This window comes from Triticum aestivum, chromosome 6B (genome assembly GCF_018294505.1).
Source record: "Triticum aestivum cultivar Chinese Spring chromosome 6B, IWGSC CS RefSeq v2.1, whole genome shotgun sequence".
Lineage (NCBI taxonomy): Eukaryota > Viridiplantae > Streptophyta > Magnoliopsida > Poales > Poaceae > Triticum > Triticum aestivum.
Window position 1 is genome coordinate 57,886,299 of NC_057810.1, and position 15,837 is coordinate 57,902,135.

The 15,837-nt window shown below is 47.3% G+C and overlaps 1 protein-coding gene across 7 annotated transcripts; it reads right to left on the minus strand.

The window, feature by feature from the left end:
* Positions 1–8,530: 8,530 nt before the first annotated feature.
* Positions 8,531–13,865, minus strand: LOC123135755 (uncharacterized). 7 transcript variants are annotated; one of them, XM_044554967.1, is made up of 6 exons: positions 12,199–13,865; positions 12,040–12,121; positions 11,028–11,137; positions 9,619–10,933; positions 9,423–9,489; positions 8,531–9,323 (listed from the first exon to the last, which is right to left on the minus strand). In XM_044554967.1, exon 1 carries the CDS (start codon positions 13,862–13,864, stop codon positions 12,599–12,601), a length of 1,266 nt encoding a protein of 421 aa, XP_044410902.1. In that variant the 5' UTR covers position 13,865; the 3' UTR covers positions 8,531–9,323; positions 9,423–9,489; positions 9,619–10,933; positions 11,028–11,137; positions 12,040–12,121; positions 12,199–12,598. The 7 variants fall into 7 exon arrangements, with proteins under 7 accessions (XP_044410902.1, XP_044410903.1, XP_044410900.1 ...); XM_044554968.1 differs by having other exon boundaries at positions 9,619–9,839; positions 10,788–10,933; positions 12,040–13,865; XM_044554965.1 differs by having other exon boundaries at positions 9,619–9,839; positions 10,720–10,933; positions 12,040–13,865.
* Between the last annotated feature and the right edge of the window lie 1,972 nt (positions 13,866–15,837).

The following is a 15,837-nucleotide window of genomic DNA, read 5'->3' on the forward strand; positions in this document are numbered from 1 at the left end:
ATAACATTGCCCATATTTCTATAGAGAAAGAGCAATACTAATACTAGTACATCATTACTGATGAAATTTGCTTGTCAAATTGCAGCTGCCATAAGGGCTTGAGTTAACGATTGGGAAATGACGAGCGGAAATTAAGGAGCCCCCGAGGAGGCGATTGGGAGGTGATTTCTGAAAGAGCAAGCGACGATCCGGCCGCCGGCAGGATCCCAGGATTCTCGAAGGAAGATCCCGCAGGAGGATAGCAGACCAGTAGCGGGGAAGGAGCAGGATCCGCTAGGTCTGCGGGAGACATGGTGGCGAACCAGGAGAGCGATCAAGCAGATCACAGAGAAAAGGAAAAATCGAATTGGGGAAGGAATGGCATCTGGGATGCAGACTCAGGAAGCGGGCAAGGATATGCTGGTAAGGATCAGAGAGAGATTGAGAGACATGAAAAAAGATCTGAAGAAAGGGCTTGGAGGAGCGGACCGCTCACAAATCACACCGATCACAGAGGGAGTGCAAGCGGGGGATCCTCCAGATAAGGGAGGCGGAACAGAAAGATCAGAGCTCGAGGAAAGGGATCGGACTGATAGGAAAGAATCAATAATTTCCCTGGTGCCCACGATGAAACAAAGATCAGATCTTGAAACAGCGAGCATAAAAGGCCCAAGGGGAGGCGACAGTGAAATACAACTCATCATTCTGCAGTTGGGTAGAATCCACCCCAAATTGATGGCGAGCCAGCAGAACAAGAAGGACAAGGCCATTGTGGAGCCCACTAGTGAGGCACTGAGGTCCGGTGATGGTAGCAACAGCGCGCGGGTGTTGCTCCGCGGCGACTCCTCCCGCAGCCAGGGAGGGAGGGCAACCATGAGGAGGCTGGGTGCCGGCGCTGACAGCGTCGCACCTAGGTTCCCGGTGAACCTAGGGTCGAAGATGGACGGGGTGGTCGAGCTGGACCTCACCAAGGAACGAGCCGCCATGAAGTCCCGATGGATTGCTGTAGGGCTCTACTTCTCGCCACTGCCCTACAACAATGAGGGCCTCTTCGGCAAGCTGAAAAGCAAATGGGGGCTTTGCGGCCACCTCGACTACAAGCCTCTGAAGAACAATCGCTTCCTCTTGGAGTTTGAGAGGGAGGGGGACCGACGTTTCATCCTCGACAACGGCCCATGGACATACAATGGGGATGCCTTCCTGATGGTGGCATATGATGGCAGCACGTTGTTCGGAAACGTTGCATAAAATAAAAAATTTCCTACATTCACCAAGATCAATCTATGAGTTAATCTAGCAACGAGAGAGAGGAGTGCATCTACATACCCTTGTAGATCGCGAGCGGAAGCGTTCAAGAGAACGGGGTTGAGGGAGTCGTACTCGTCGTGATCCAAATCACCGGAGATCCTAGCGCCGAACGGACGGCACCTCCGCGTTCAACACACGTACGGTCAGCGTGACGTCTCCTCCTTCTTGATCCAGCAAGGGGGAAGGAGAGGTTGATGAAGATCCAGCAGCACGACAGCGTGGTGCTGGATGCAGCAGGGTTCCGGCAGGGCTTCGCCAAGCGACTACGGGAGGAGGAGGTGTAGCAAGGGGGGTAGGGAGGCGCCAGATGTCAGGGTGCGGCTGCCCTCCCTCCCCCCCCCCTCTTTATATAGGGACCCCAGGGGGCGGCCCTAGGAGATGGTATCTCCTAGGGGGGGCGGCGGCCAAGGGGGGAGACTTGCCCCCCAAGGCAAGTGGAGGCGCCCCCTCCCCTAGGGTTTCCAACACTAGGCGCAGAGGGGGGCCCAGGGGGGGCGCACCAGCCCACCAGGGGATGATTCCCCTCCCACTTCAGCCCATGGGGCCCTCCGGGATGGGTAACCCCACCCGGTGGACCCCCGGGACCCTTCTGGTGGTCCCGTACAATACCGGTGAACCTTGAAACTTTCCCGATGGACGAAACTCGACTTCCCATATATAATTCTTTACCTCCGGACCGTTCCGAAACTCCTCGTGACATCCGGGATCTCATCCGGGACTCCGAACAACTTTCGGTTTGCTGCATACTAATATCTTTACAACCCTAGCGTCACCGAACCTTAAGTGTGTAGACCCTACGGGTTCGGGAGACATGTAGACATGACCGAGACGGCTCTCCGGTCAATAACCAACAGCGGGATCTGGATACCCATGTTGGTTCCCACATACTCCTCGATGATCTCATCGGATGAACCACGATGTCGAGGATTTAAGCAACCCCGCATACAATTCCCTTTGTCAATCGGTACGTTGCTTGTCCGAGATTCGGTCGTCGGTATCCCAATACCTCGTTCAATATCGTTACCGGCAAGCCACTTTACTCGTACCGTAATGCATGATCCCGTGACCAGACACTTGGTCAGTTTGAGCTCATTATGATGATGCATTACCGAGTGGGCCCAGAGATACCTCTCCGTCATACGGAGTGACAAATCCCAGTCTCGATCCGTGTCAACCCAACAGACACTTTCGGAGATACCTATAGTGCACCTTTATAGCCACCCAGTTACGTTGTGACGTTTGGTACACCCAAAGCACTCCTACGGTATCCGGGAGTTACACGATCTCATGGTCTAAGGAAAAGATACTTGACATTGGAAAAGCTCTAGCAAACGAACTACACGATCTTTGTGCTATGCTTAGGATTGGGTCTTGTCCATCACATCATTCTCCTAATGATGTGATCCCGTTATCAATGACATCCAATGTCCATAGTCAGGAAACCATGACTATCTATTGATCAACGAGCTAGTCAACTAGAGGCTCACTAGGGACATGTTGTGGTCTAAGTATTCACACGTGTATTACGATTTCTGGATAATACAATTATAGCATGAATAAAAGACAATTATCACGAACAAGAAAATATAATAATAATCCTTTTATTATTGCCTCTAGGGCATATTTCCAACACACGCCACCGGTTGAAGTAGAGGTCGCCTTCATGCCAATCTGGGCGCGCATCCACGATGTTCCCCCTGTCATGCTGGATGAGGGGGTGGCGTGGAAGCTTGGAGCCATGCTGGGAGAAGTCCTCGAGGTGGACACAAATAGGAGTGGTAAGATCTGGGGTGATTTCATAAGAGTTAGAGTGAAACATGACGTAGATGAACCGCTTTGCAACAAAATCACATCCCATGATAAGGCTAGCAATGAGGTGTTTTTCTTAGAGGTCAAGTACGAGAGAGTTCCTCAGTTTTGTGGTTATTGTGGTTTCCTTGGGCATGGCTAACACGACTGTAAGTTGCCAGTGGACCTCCAGGAGATGAGGTACACGGCAACAATGCGCGCCTCCCCTTTTAAAAAGAGTAGAAGTAGGGGTGGTTTTGTGGCTCCGGTTGTGAGCAGTGCCAGGAGGTTTCTCAGCTTCGGGAAGGAGGTGTTCAGAGGGGATACAGATAAACTGACAGGGCATGACAAAGAGAGGATATCGGAGGCGATCCTTGCTAATCCTCTGGTTCAAGAAGCTATTGCAGCAGTCAGTGTAATCAAAGTTTCAGATGGAAGGCCTCAGGCAGAGGTGCAAGCGACGCGGGTGATGCCTAATGCCTCGGCCCATATTGGGAACGAGGGGATGCTGGGGGCACTGGCTCCTGTGTACCCGAAGCTTGCTGATACAGAGGACAAGGCGCCAACAGAGGATGATGCTACCCTTCCAGGCCAGGAAGGAGGGGGCGACCTTGCTGGCATGATCACTACCAAGGATGACCCTCCTTTCCCTCCTGGGTTCGGACCAGTGGCTCAGTTCACGAAGGCCGGGGTGGACACTGATGCAGAGGAGACAGCAAAGTCAGGTGAAAAACAGCGAGTCAACCTAAAGAGCACCAAGATGGTTTTCCTCGCAGGAAGTGGAAACAAGGTGGAGATGAAGAAACGGGCCAGGAAGGGAGTTGGCGAGGTTGCGTCGGTTCTTGGAAAAAGAGGCGGGCGCGGAAATGGTGATGAAGCTCTTGAGGATGCGAAAAGTAGGAAAGATGGGACAGAATAACTCAAGAAAATCAAGGTTGCAGTTGAGGAGGAAGGTCAGAACACCACTGGAGGAGAGGAAAAACAGGAAGCGACCGAGCCCGGGGCTCTCGGCGAACTGGCGGACGCGAATGGCAGCGTCCGTCAGGAGCCATGAAGCTCCTAAGTTGGAACTGCCGGGGCCTAGGGCAGCCCCGGACAGTTCAAGAACTGGTGCAACTCGTGAGTGCACACCGCCCGTCTATCGTTTTTATTTCGGAAACTAGGCAAAATAAAGATAGGGTCAATGGTCTTAAGTGGAGGCTTGGCCTCAAGAACTGCACACTGCATGATGGCAGAGGAAAGGGTGCCGGTATCGCCTTGTACTGAGTCCGTGCAAATAAAAAAACTTTCAGTTGGCCCGAGGTACATGGATGTGTTGATAAAAAATAGTCCCAATGATCAATGGTGGAGAAGAACCTTTGTGTATGGTGAGCCCAAAGCTCATGAAAGAATCCATATGTGGAATTTGCTGAGACGGATAAAACATAATGCTAATGCCCCATGGTTAGTAATTGGGGATTTTAATGAGACCCAATGGCAGAGTGAACATTATTCGGCTACAAAGCGATCAGAGAAACAAATGGCAGATTTCAGGGAGGTATTGGAGTGGTGCAACCTGCATGACTTGGGCTTCAGAGGGCTGGGCTGGACTTACAACAACAAGCAGTCCGGCAAGAAAAATGTGAAGGCTAGGTTGGACCGCGGGGTAGCTACTCCCAGCTGGTGTAATAGATTCCAAAATGCTAACATTCAGCATTTGTGCTCAACATGATCTGACCACCTGCCGCTCCTGCTTCAGTTTGGGGGGAAGCTAGAGTACAGGAAGAAAAAGGAATTCAAATATGAAGCCATGTGGGAGAGGGAGGGGTCGCTGCAAGATTTGGTTCAGGAGATATGGAGCAGGGGAGGAGCAGCTGCAACACTTCAGGAGGTTCAGAATAAGGTGCATTCTCTGCAGCAAGGGCTGGGTAAGTGGAGTAAATCAGAGTTTGGTTCAGTGGCTAGACAAACGAAAAAGCTGCGGAGTAAGCTACAATCCCTCATGAATAAACCACAGTGTGCAGCAAATGACAGGGAGATAAAAAGAGTCACGGACGAATTGGATGAACTACTCCTACGCGAGGAAATTATGTGGCGCCAGAGGTCCAGAGCAACCTACTTACGCGAAGGAGATAGGAACACAGAATGGTTCCACCGGCAAGCTTCTTGGAGGAGAAAACAAAACACCATTACGAAACTGAAGAATGGTGATGGTCTGTGGGTAGAGAAGAAGGAAGACCTCCAGAACATGACAACAAAGTATTTCAAGGAATTGTTTACTGAGGATAAGGGCCCCACACGAACTTCTGGACTTGTACACGCAGATGGTCACCCAAGAAATGAATGACGATCTGGAGAGAGACTTTACTGAGAAGGAAATCGGCGATGCACTTTTTCAGATTGGACCACTAAAGGCCCCAGGACCGGATGGTTTACCCGCCCGGTTCTATCAAAGGAATTGGGGGCTTTTGAAGGAAGAGGTAGTGAAGGCCGTACAGAATTTCTTTGCTGATGGTTTCATGCCGGATGGTCTAAACGATATTGCCATTGTTCTCATCCCCAAGGGTAATGACCCGCAGTCGCTGAAGGATTTTAGACCAATTAGCTTGTGTAATGTCATCTACAAGGTGATTTCTAAATGCTTGGTCAATAGGTTGCGTCCCCTCCTTGATGGCCTTTTATCTGAGACCCAAAGTGCATTTATCCCCGGCCGGATGATTACGGATAATGCACTGATTGCCTTTGAGTGCTTCCACAAAATCCAACATAGCAATTACCCTATGAATACACATTGCGCATATAAACTTGACCTCGCCAAGGCTTACGATAGAGTGGATTGGAGGTTCTTGGAAGGAGTATTGGACATATATGGGTTCAGCAAAAAATGGATTGCATGGATCATGGTTTGTGTCCGGTCCGTGAGATACTCGGTGAGATGCAACGGAGAGCTCCTTGAGAGGTTCACACCATCTCGTGGGCTTAGACAAGGCGATCCTCTCAGCCCGTACCTGTTTTTGTTTGTGGCAGAGGGCCTTTCTCGGATTCTGCAAAGGGAGGTTAGTGGGGGCAACATTGTGCCGTTAAAAATTGCTCGAGGGAGCCCGAGCATCTCAAATCTGTTATTTGCGGACAATAGCCTTCTTTTCTTCAAAGCTTCGGTTGAACAAGCAGAGGTGGTGAAAAATGTGCTCTCCACCTTCCAGAGGGGTACTGGACAACTCCTAAGCCCGAATAAGTGTTCTTTGTTGTTTAGTGAGAAATGCCCGGTCCCTATCCAAGTGGACATCAGAGGGACACTTGAGGTCGAGTCCTCAACCTTTGAGAGCAAATACCTTGGGCTTCTCACACCGGAAGGCAGAATGAAGGAAGATAATTTTCAACCGATCATGGAAAGATTTACCAAAAGATGCAGCAACGGGTCGGGTAGACATATGTCCTTTGCGGCGAAGGAAGTCCATGTAAAATCAATTGTCCAAGCCCTTCCAACCTTCACCATGGGTGTTTTCAAGATGCCCATGGGGTTCTGTGAGAAGTACGAGAGACTGATTAGAGATTTCTATTGGGGTGATGAGGATGAGCATCGGAAAAGTCCACTGGATGGCGTGGGACAAAATGACGAAACCAAAGAGAGGTGGAGGTATTGGCTTCAGAGACATGCATTTCTTCAACCAAGCTTTGCTGGCGAGGCAGGGATGGAGGCTAATCCAGTTCCCGGATAGCTTGTGTGCGAGGGTCCTCAAGTCGAAGTACTACCCCAAAGGGGAACTTTTAGACACGGTTTTTGCCTCCAATGCCTCACAGGCATGGAGAGGAATTGAGTTTGGCTTGGAGCCCCTAAAGAAAGGAATAATTTGGAGAGTGGGTAATGGAAAGAACATTCAAATCCAAAGGGACCAGTGGATACCAAGGAAAGAGGGATTAAAAGTTGCCAACTTCATGTGCAGATCAAGACTGAGATGAGTAAATCAGCTTATTGACCCGGTCTCCAAAGACTGGAACCATGGACTTATCAATCGGTTATTCAATCCCTTCTACGTGTCTGAAATTATTAAGATAAGAATACCGAAAGGGGAGACTGAGGATTGTGTGGCTTGGCACTATGAGAACTCCGGTAATTTCTCTGTCAAGAGTGCCTACAAGCTTGCGATGACGATAAAAGGAAGCGGCCCTCAGACTTCCAGCTCCACGGCAAGTGTGGATGACCGCAGCACCTGGGACCGTATCAGGAAAGCGAAAATCCCTGGAAAAATCAAATTATTCTGATGGAGGGTGGCCACAAACACCCTAGCTACCAAGTCAAACAAGTGCAGACGGACGATTGTCACAAACAGCACCTGTGATATATGCGGCAATGCGGAGGAAGACGAGTATCATGCTGTGGTATCGTGCACAAAAAGCAGAGCTCTAAGACAAGCAATGAGAAATCATTGGAGGCTCCCGAAAGGAAATGCGTTCTGGTACACAGGAGAGGATTGGCTCCAAAACCTCCTGAATACATGCGATGCTGACACCCGGAACAAAATCCTAATCATGCTATGGCGAGCATGGTTTCTCAGGGATAATATAATCCATAGTGATGGAAAGGAGGCGATCTCGAGATCAGTGGCTTTCCTGCTTAAGTATGAAGAAGAAGTCAGGTCAGTACAGGAGAAATCAGAGGCCGAAAGGGGCATGTTCTGCATGGATTTGTTTGAACAGCACTGCCCAGATCCTCTCAAGCCTGTAGGGAAGCAATGGCGCCCTCCAGGCGAGGGCGTGATCAAATTAAATACTGACGCTTCTGTTGACCCTGCATCGGGTGTGAGTGCGTGCGGTGCAGTTGCTAGAAACGAGCAAGGAGCCCCGGTCTTCTCGATGGGATGCAAACTGGGCAAATGTACGACAGTGGAAGAAGCAGAGGGCCTTGCGCTGCTGAGCGGGCTGCAGACTCTGGCAAGATACTACTCACTCTGTTCCTAAATATAAGTCTTTGTAGAGATTCCATTATGGTCTACATACAAAGCAAAATGAATGAATCTACACTCTAAAATGCATCTACATACATCTGTATGTGGTCTATAGTGAAATATCTACAAAGACTTACATTTAGGAACCGAGGGAGTATAACGGATCAATACATGTAGAACTCGATTGCCTCACCCTGGTGAAGGCGATCAGCCCAGGCGCAGCAAATCAGTCGCACCTATTTGCGATTGTAGCTGACATCAAGACAGAGCTGTGCAAGTTTCGATCTCGCCTGATTGAGTGGGTTCAGAGAGAGAAGAATAAACTTGCCCATGGTCTGGCAGCTTTTGCATCTAGGAACGGCGATCTCCTCAAGTTGGCTGGCGTGCCAGATGAGCTGAGTGATATATTGTGGAAAGATTGTAACCTGACTGATTGATCAGTTCGTGTGATTCTCAAAAAAAAAAAAAAATTTGCAGCTGCCATTAGAGGAGAAATATAAAAATCAGACTTCACCAATTAAGGCCCAATAGACTCAGAAAAGACTTTCACTTACTATAGATAGCTTGTTCACTTGGGTGCAAGTCACGGATGAAGATTTAGAGTAACCTGAATTGCCATGGTTCCAGAATTTTGCAATCAAGCCTATTCTACAATTCTGGAAGCAAACTTGTTCATTCTGTACATCAGTAACATAAAATTAACCAGAGATGAACCAGCTGATACGTAGACGTAGTAGCTACACGGCGTGCAAGAGATAGAAAATAGAAAATTCCTGCCTCCATGGATGGCTGTGTGCATCCCTTGATGCAGAGGCCCGGGGGTATCCTCCTTTCCGAAAGAAAATGGAACGCTTCAGACGCCATGAGCTTTGCGCCCTGTTGCGACGCCTCCCTTTTTCCCTCCACTTGTACCAAGCTCCAACGGTTGCTAATCCAGTAGCAAACATGAAAGACCAGTGAGCTGGGATCGTAGCTCGAAACATGCCATATTTTTTGGCCTTCTGGATCCCCCAAAGTGTCCCATCAACCCCAACAGTCGCCATCTTCCTTTCCCCAGTAGGAAGAGATTCCTGAAACAACAATCAGCCGCAACTTATATTGAGCTGGCAAACAGTCTACATGCCCTACAGTAAAAGTCCACAAACACACGCTCAAACCCGCCTTTTCAGCTCAAACTTTGCTGACCCTCCTTCAGAGTGAAGAGCCCCCAGCCGGTGCCATCCCAAGTTGCCTCTAATTATCTACTAGACAGGAAACGATTGTCTATTGATTTCTTGATATTGATGAGGAAAGCTACACCACTTTTCTCATTTGCTGGGACATCTGAGAAATGATAACTTCACAATGTGCTTTGTGAAAAATACTGAAATTCTTGCAAGGAACCACCTACTAAATAGCATTTTTAGTGCATCGAAGATTTACCTGATCTCGTAATATCTCTGTTCCAACATGTGGTGTCAACATGACATGAGGATGGAAATTTTCAAAACTGTGCCATCAAGGAATGGAAAGTATCAGTTTCATCAGGAGCTAGGAACGACCAGAAGAAAGAAAGAGCACTTTGATGTGGCTGTAGTTTGGACTATCTTGTGCTGAATCCCCGTACGTGGCACCATACCTGTCCATGTTCAAACCCAGCCCCTGTTTATTTAGACTCATCGATTTATAGTCCTGTTCAATCCCCGGAATCTCTCATCATTAGGCTCTCCTCTTCGTGTAAAAGTTCAGTTGGTATACAACCTTGCTGAGTTTGATCTGGAAACAGAAGCAGTACTACATCATCCTCCAGTTGGTGCTGCTCTCCTGGTCGTCCTCACGGCCGCGGTGGTCTTTCCGTCTCTGCTCCATAGAGATAATTGTTATAATTTTCAGGATTAATTCAGGAGCTGTATTTTATTATCAACTTTCAGCACATTGCCTTCATGGATATGCATAAATGTTGGAGAAATAAATTGCAGAAATAAGAATGATGCTAATCAACTAGCATTTGCACTTGGATTTCATCACTGTGCCTTCAATACATTAGATACTAAATGCACGCTTTACACTTCAATCTAAAACAGTTTTATCTGCTGACACTGTAAAAATGACACTTCCCTTTTGGTGAACCCGTATGAAAATATGCCTATTTTAATAGACTAAATTGGACATTTATGAAAACGACAGGAGAATCAAAATCCTCTAATCACCGATGTATTTAAGGTAAGAAAGTGATTTCTCATCACAAGTAGTTAAGCCCACTCCCAACATTCTGAAAACATAAGACCTCTTGTCATATATATGCTGCTATGATAATGGAAAATGTTGATACTCTTCTCAGTATAATAGTTGTGGCTCTGAAGAGACTGGAGTGAAATCGTAAATAAAAGTTTAGCCTATTAGCTGCTGGCAACTTTCTGCTCAGATTCAAGTTAACTTGGCTCCTGAAAGATTTCTAAATGCTTACTATAGGTTCACACTTGAATTGGGTATAATAAGTTTCAGAGTTCACACATGAAGTTTGAAAGATTCATGGATAACGTTCAGCTCTGATTCAAATTCAGACTTCAGACTTCAGAGTACAAAATTTACATACCACCTACATTTTACATGCATGAGTGACTCATTCAGATTGTTTATATCCAAGTGAAGATGCACCAAAATGTAGAAAATTGATTAAAGCACCAGATGATGCTAGTTTATTCAAAGCTATAGTACAATACTAGAAGGATTACTTAACTTGCAAGATGCAACAAAGAGAAAAGTAGGAGCTTCCCTGAATAAAACTCATGCATTGTCAGGCCATACTTGTTGCTGAAGCTTCAGGGCGTCATCAACTAACAGAGACTTCAGAATAATGTATAGTACAGCAAAGCCATTGCTGCCATTATTCGTCTAGTTTCCTGGAAGAAGAAAAAAAGCACCATCTACATCCACTTTCAGCACATCTTCACCTGGAAGAAAGAAAGCACCATCCACATTCAGTAAATCAGTATGCTTCTATTGCCTAGCCCTTTTTTTCTTGAGGAAAACTCAACATCTTCTCACCTGGTGGTAAGTCACTTCATCATTCGACCTGTTCCCCTCACCTACATTTCATTAATCTTGTTTCTATAATTTCAACAAGCACCAGAAAAGGGACCATCTCCTTTGCCTTACTGCAAGCACACACCAGAGATCTCATTTCTTCCAACTTCTACAGCTTCACATTAGGAACAAACAAATGTGCACCATCCTCACACAGGTTGGTTCATACACTGAGGTACATAGTAATTCCTATGTTTGAAATTCAGCAAGATTCCATACTACATGGCATCCCATCCGACTTTTTTCCTTTTCCTATTCCGACTTTCCAGGTCAAAATTTGCAAAGAAGGATGGTACATAAGACACATTTTATTACTATCTTAAACAAATATTCTAAGGGATAATGATGCCCACACTATCTACATAGATAGTGCTATTATAGAATAAAATTAGCTAAAAGATATAGCAGAAATTAACATGGTAATGCCATAACCCTTTTGAAGGTTACCATAACTTAAGTTCCCTTATTGTATGAAATGTCCTCTGTTTTTCAGCACCATGCAATACAAGCATCAATTTGCTTCTCCAGTACAAATACCAGGGCATTAGAAATTTCTGTTTACGTAGTGAAATACAAGTAGGCTTTCACCAGAAATGGTACTAGCTTACTACTCAACTATCCAGTTTTGAGATCAGATGCCCCTAGAAAAGTATCACCCAGAAGGCCATCCAAAACTACAAGAGACAAATAAACGAAAACTAATACAAACTACTAGTCAGAAACAGAAATACTACTTCTCAGGGAAGTTTGAGACTTCATATCATATTCGTGGGCAAAATGAGAACATTCTTTCATGAAAGGTAGATGGAGGGTTGCACTATAAACTGCAGTAGCCATTTCAGAACACAAAGATACGTGCAGAAATACTACTCATTGATACTTCAAAGAATTGGCAGGATGCCCTGATCTCACTCTCTTAGTTCCAAACATGTGTCAAACTGTCAATATGACACGAGGAAGAACAAGTTCATACCAGTGCGATGTTTTCCCGGTACATACCCATTTTCATATCAGTATTGGTTCATGTAAAACTGAATCTGGCAGACACTTCCCCTCTGCAAGCAGTTGCATAGTCTTCAGCAAGATGCGGTGCAGCTTTCATGTGAGGGCATATGAATCTTTCCATAAATACCTTCTCGCTGACCATGACTGCATTAAAGAAGTCCTGGTCTTGATCTATGAATCCATTTTCATTGAGAAACTTTAAAACGTAGTATCGGGGCATTAGCCGGCCCTCCAGGCCGTAAGTGGGCAATGTCGACCGATGTGCCAAGTATGCCGGTTTCAACCCCACCTCAGAGATCAGGAACTCTGACTTCCTCTGCAGCAGGTCCTTAGACAATGACAGCACCATTGGGGACTTACAAACAGCAATGGCAACCTCAGCATACAGACATACTATAAATAATAGATAGCAGCCAACTACCATTCAGTTAGGCCAACAACACTAAATCAGGAATGAATAGCATGATACGAGGAGTGAAGATTTTGTTGTGCCATATGCAGTTATGAATTTTCAGACCAGTCTTGGTTCATGTAAATCTGAATCTAGTCGGCACTTCATCTTTGCAGGCTGCCGCATAATCTTTAGCGAGGTGTGGTGCAGCTTCCTTGTGAGGGCATATGAACTTCTCCACAAATTCCTTCCCGGTAATTTTGACTGCGTAATAGTAATCCCGATTGCGACTTAGCAATCCATTTTCCTTAAGAAACTTTACAACATAGTGTCGGGCTCTTAGCCGGCCCTTCAGGCTGAAAGTGAGCAGTGTCGGCCGATGAGCAATGTATGCCGGTTCCAAACCCACCTCGGAGATGAGGAACTCGGACATGCGCTGCAGCGAGTCCTCGGACCTCTTCAGCAACGATGGAGCCCTAGAAACAGCAATGCCCACCTCAGCATCCGTCCACGTGAATGTTTTCTTCAAGAGCTCCACTTTGGCAGTGATTTTGTCCTCGCTGAGGAATGCAACAGCTTGTAGCGCATGCTTGAACATCAGAGATCCACGGGGTACACCAAGAAGACCTTCGACACATGCCACTGCTGTCCGGATGCGTTCGGTGCTGATGTTGAGCAGCAATGGCGTATGTATGCAGAGCCTGGCAATATCACAAGCAGCTAGCCCGCACTCGTGCAGGAAGGTGACATTGGGCTTGACCACCCGGTCGAGGTCGGACCCGAGAATGGAGCCACCCGCTCGAGGTAGGGCTCGAAGGAGGTTGTCGTAGGAGCCGAAGAGGGGCAAGCAGTACTCCAGCGTGGAGACGATGGATCTGCAGCGGAATCTGTCGGGGCCAAGCGAGACGAGGCGTGCGACCTCAGAAGGCGAGAGGCCGAGGCCAGTGAGCTCCGCGACATTGGGGGCCAGGGTTTTGTCCACTTTGGCGCAGAGGAACAGCGGGTCTTTGGCGACGACGGAGGCGACGTCGGCGGTGGAGAGGCCGAGGCCGGCGAGGAAAGAGAGCACGGCGTCGGGCTTGGCGCGGGACTTGAGGTGGGAGAGCTTGGCGGAGGCCTTGAGGGCCTGGGGTCGGGTGAGGCCGCAGGTACGGACGAGGTAGTCCTCCACGGCGAAGCTAGGGTTTGGGGAAATGCAGGGGGCAGCGGGCGCGGCGGCGGAGAGGAGGCGGTGTAGAGGAGAGACGGAGGGAGAAGAGAGGAGCTGGGCGAGGACGCCGCGACGGAGCCGGAGCATGGCGGCGCCGGCGGCGAGGGGATTGTGCGAGACGGAGGAGAGAGTGGTGAGGGTTTGCGTTGGTGCGGTGTCTGCTCCAACCTTGAGGATGACCAACTGACCCATGGGCTGGTCTGGGCTGGGCTGGGCTAAGTTAGACTAGAGAGACCCATTTAGATCCGCTCAAATGCCCTAAAAAAAGAACCACCCATGGAAAAAAAAAGTGACTCGTCTAGATGTCTTGCGAGGGTTACTCAAAAAGAAAAAAAGATGATCTTGTGAGGATAGTTTTAAAAACCGGACTGGACTGGAGGTCCAACCGGAAAAACCGGAACCGGCACCTTGCCTGGTTTTTTAAGGTGTACCGGTCATTTAGTAAAAAAAATGAAATTTTTATTTTAAAAAAATTGCATTAACAAAGAATCAAACACCTACCCATGAGGCAAGACATCCTAAAACCACAATAACCAACTAGGCTAATGACACTGTGATTTATTAATCGTTTACATCTAATATTACGTGTATTCTTTTAATGTGAGGTCAAAATTTGGTAAGTTACCTTAAAATATTCTGATCTTTTGTCGCAAATGGACCGATGAAACGACGGTTCGACCAGTAAAAATCTAAACCGACAGGCTCACCGATTCGGTTGCTAGTTTGGTTTTAAAAACTAGGCTTGTGAGACCTCGAAAAAAAAATCAAGATGACCTTGCGTTTCTAAAAAGAGCCTTAGATGACGCAGTATTTTTTTAAAGAAATTGACGAGCTTGCGTTTCTAAAGAAGAACCTTAGATCTAGTTCAAGAAAAATTAGTAACAAGGCCAAAACCGGGTTTTTACAAGTTTTTGACTCATTTTTGACCCGATCGTGCCGCCGTGGAGTCTTATCTTTGTCTGGCTCCGATCTCTGGAAGTAACTTAATCTTGCAATAAAACACTCTTGCTTGGAAGGTATGGTAAAGGTAAACTGTTTCTATTTTTTGATATAAAAAAAAGAGTGCTAAAGGAGTCATTCAGAAGTGAGTGAAGGGGCAAAGCTCATTTCTTTCATTCAGGAATGGACACTGGACCAGAATGAAATGTGGGAATATCGGGATTGGCAGATTTTTTATATTGAAATAAAAAAAACTCAACACGACTAGTGAATTCAAATTAGAGTCACTTGCGGATTTCTTCAAATTGTTGTAGTGTAGTATTGTGGTTTTTCAGTAAAGACCCCGACCTATAAATATTCACAGCCCGGCTCATACGTGCGGACAATATTCACCCAGAGCCCCGTTGCGACCGCAATGCTGTTCTTGAAGGACCTTACCTTAGAGCAAAAAAGGGGAATAGAAGTTAGGAAGACTACTGACGTAGGGCGGCGGGTGAGCTCAACCTCGAACCAAACAAGCAACGGATTGAGCAACTAGCGCGAAAGCCGTTGCGCGTTAGCGCATCCGTTTTCTTGCTCCATCGTTATTAGTTTCTATTCTCTCCCTGCACGAACCTCGGTCCAATCAATTTGTTTGGAATTGGGGTTAGGACCGGTTAGAACTCCCATTTCCCGATCGGAGGTTTGAGCTGCTATGGCAAGCTTTTTTCCCAAATAGTGGGTATGGGGAACCGACCGTACCAACATGATTGGCTGGTGTTGCTGATACTGGACCCATTATAACCCCGATTGGAAGGGCAGGCCAGTCTGAGGCTCTGGGGATGCGAGGCCATTGAAAGTGAGTATCCCATATTCTATGACAGAGATAGAGCATTAATTGCAGTTTTCACCCCACCTTAACGACCGAGCGAGGGATGAAATCTTTCGACGACTAGGGAGGCGTCACCCGAGGCCGATTCCAGTGGATCACTATAGAATCTTCTAGAAGCAGGTTCTCCGGGCACTATGGTAGGACGTGGATCGATCATGGCGAGAATGGACTTCTCCTTCATGTAATGGTTTAGAAGAGTCACGATCCTGTTCCCCGTCAGGCTTTTTCCCTTCTCGACTAGACGAAGGAGATATTCATTCCATTCAGGTAGGTGAGGAAGGGCGGCGTCGGCTTGACCCTGTCTTCTCTCTTGGTCGGGTCGGAGGCTAAGTTTCTCATTCAGTGGTGAGGTGTT

Excerpts from the sequence above, each read along its gene's own strand:
- LOC123135755 (XM_044554967.1), bottom strand. The coding sequence starts at position 13,864 with ATGGGTCAGTTGGTCATCCTCAAGGTTGGAGCAGACACCGCACCAACG.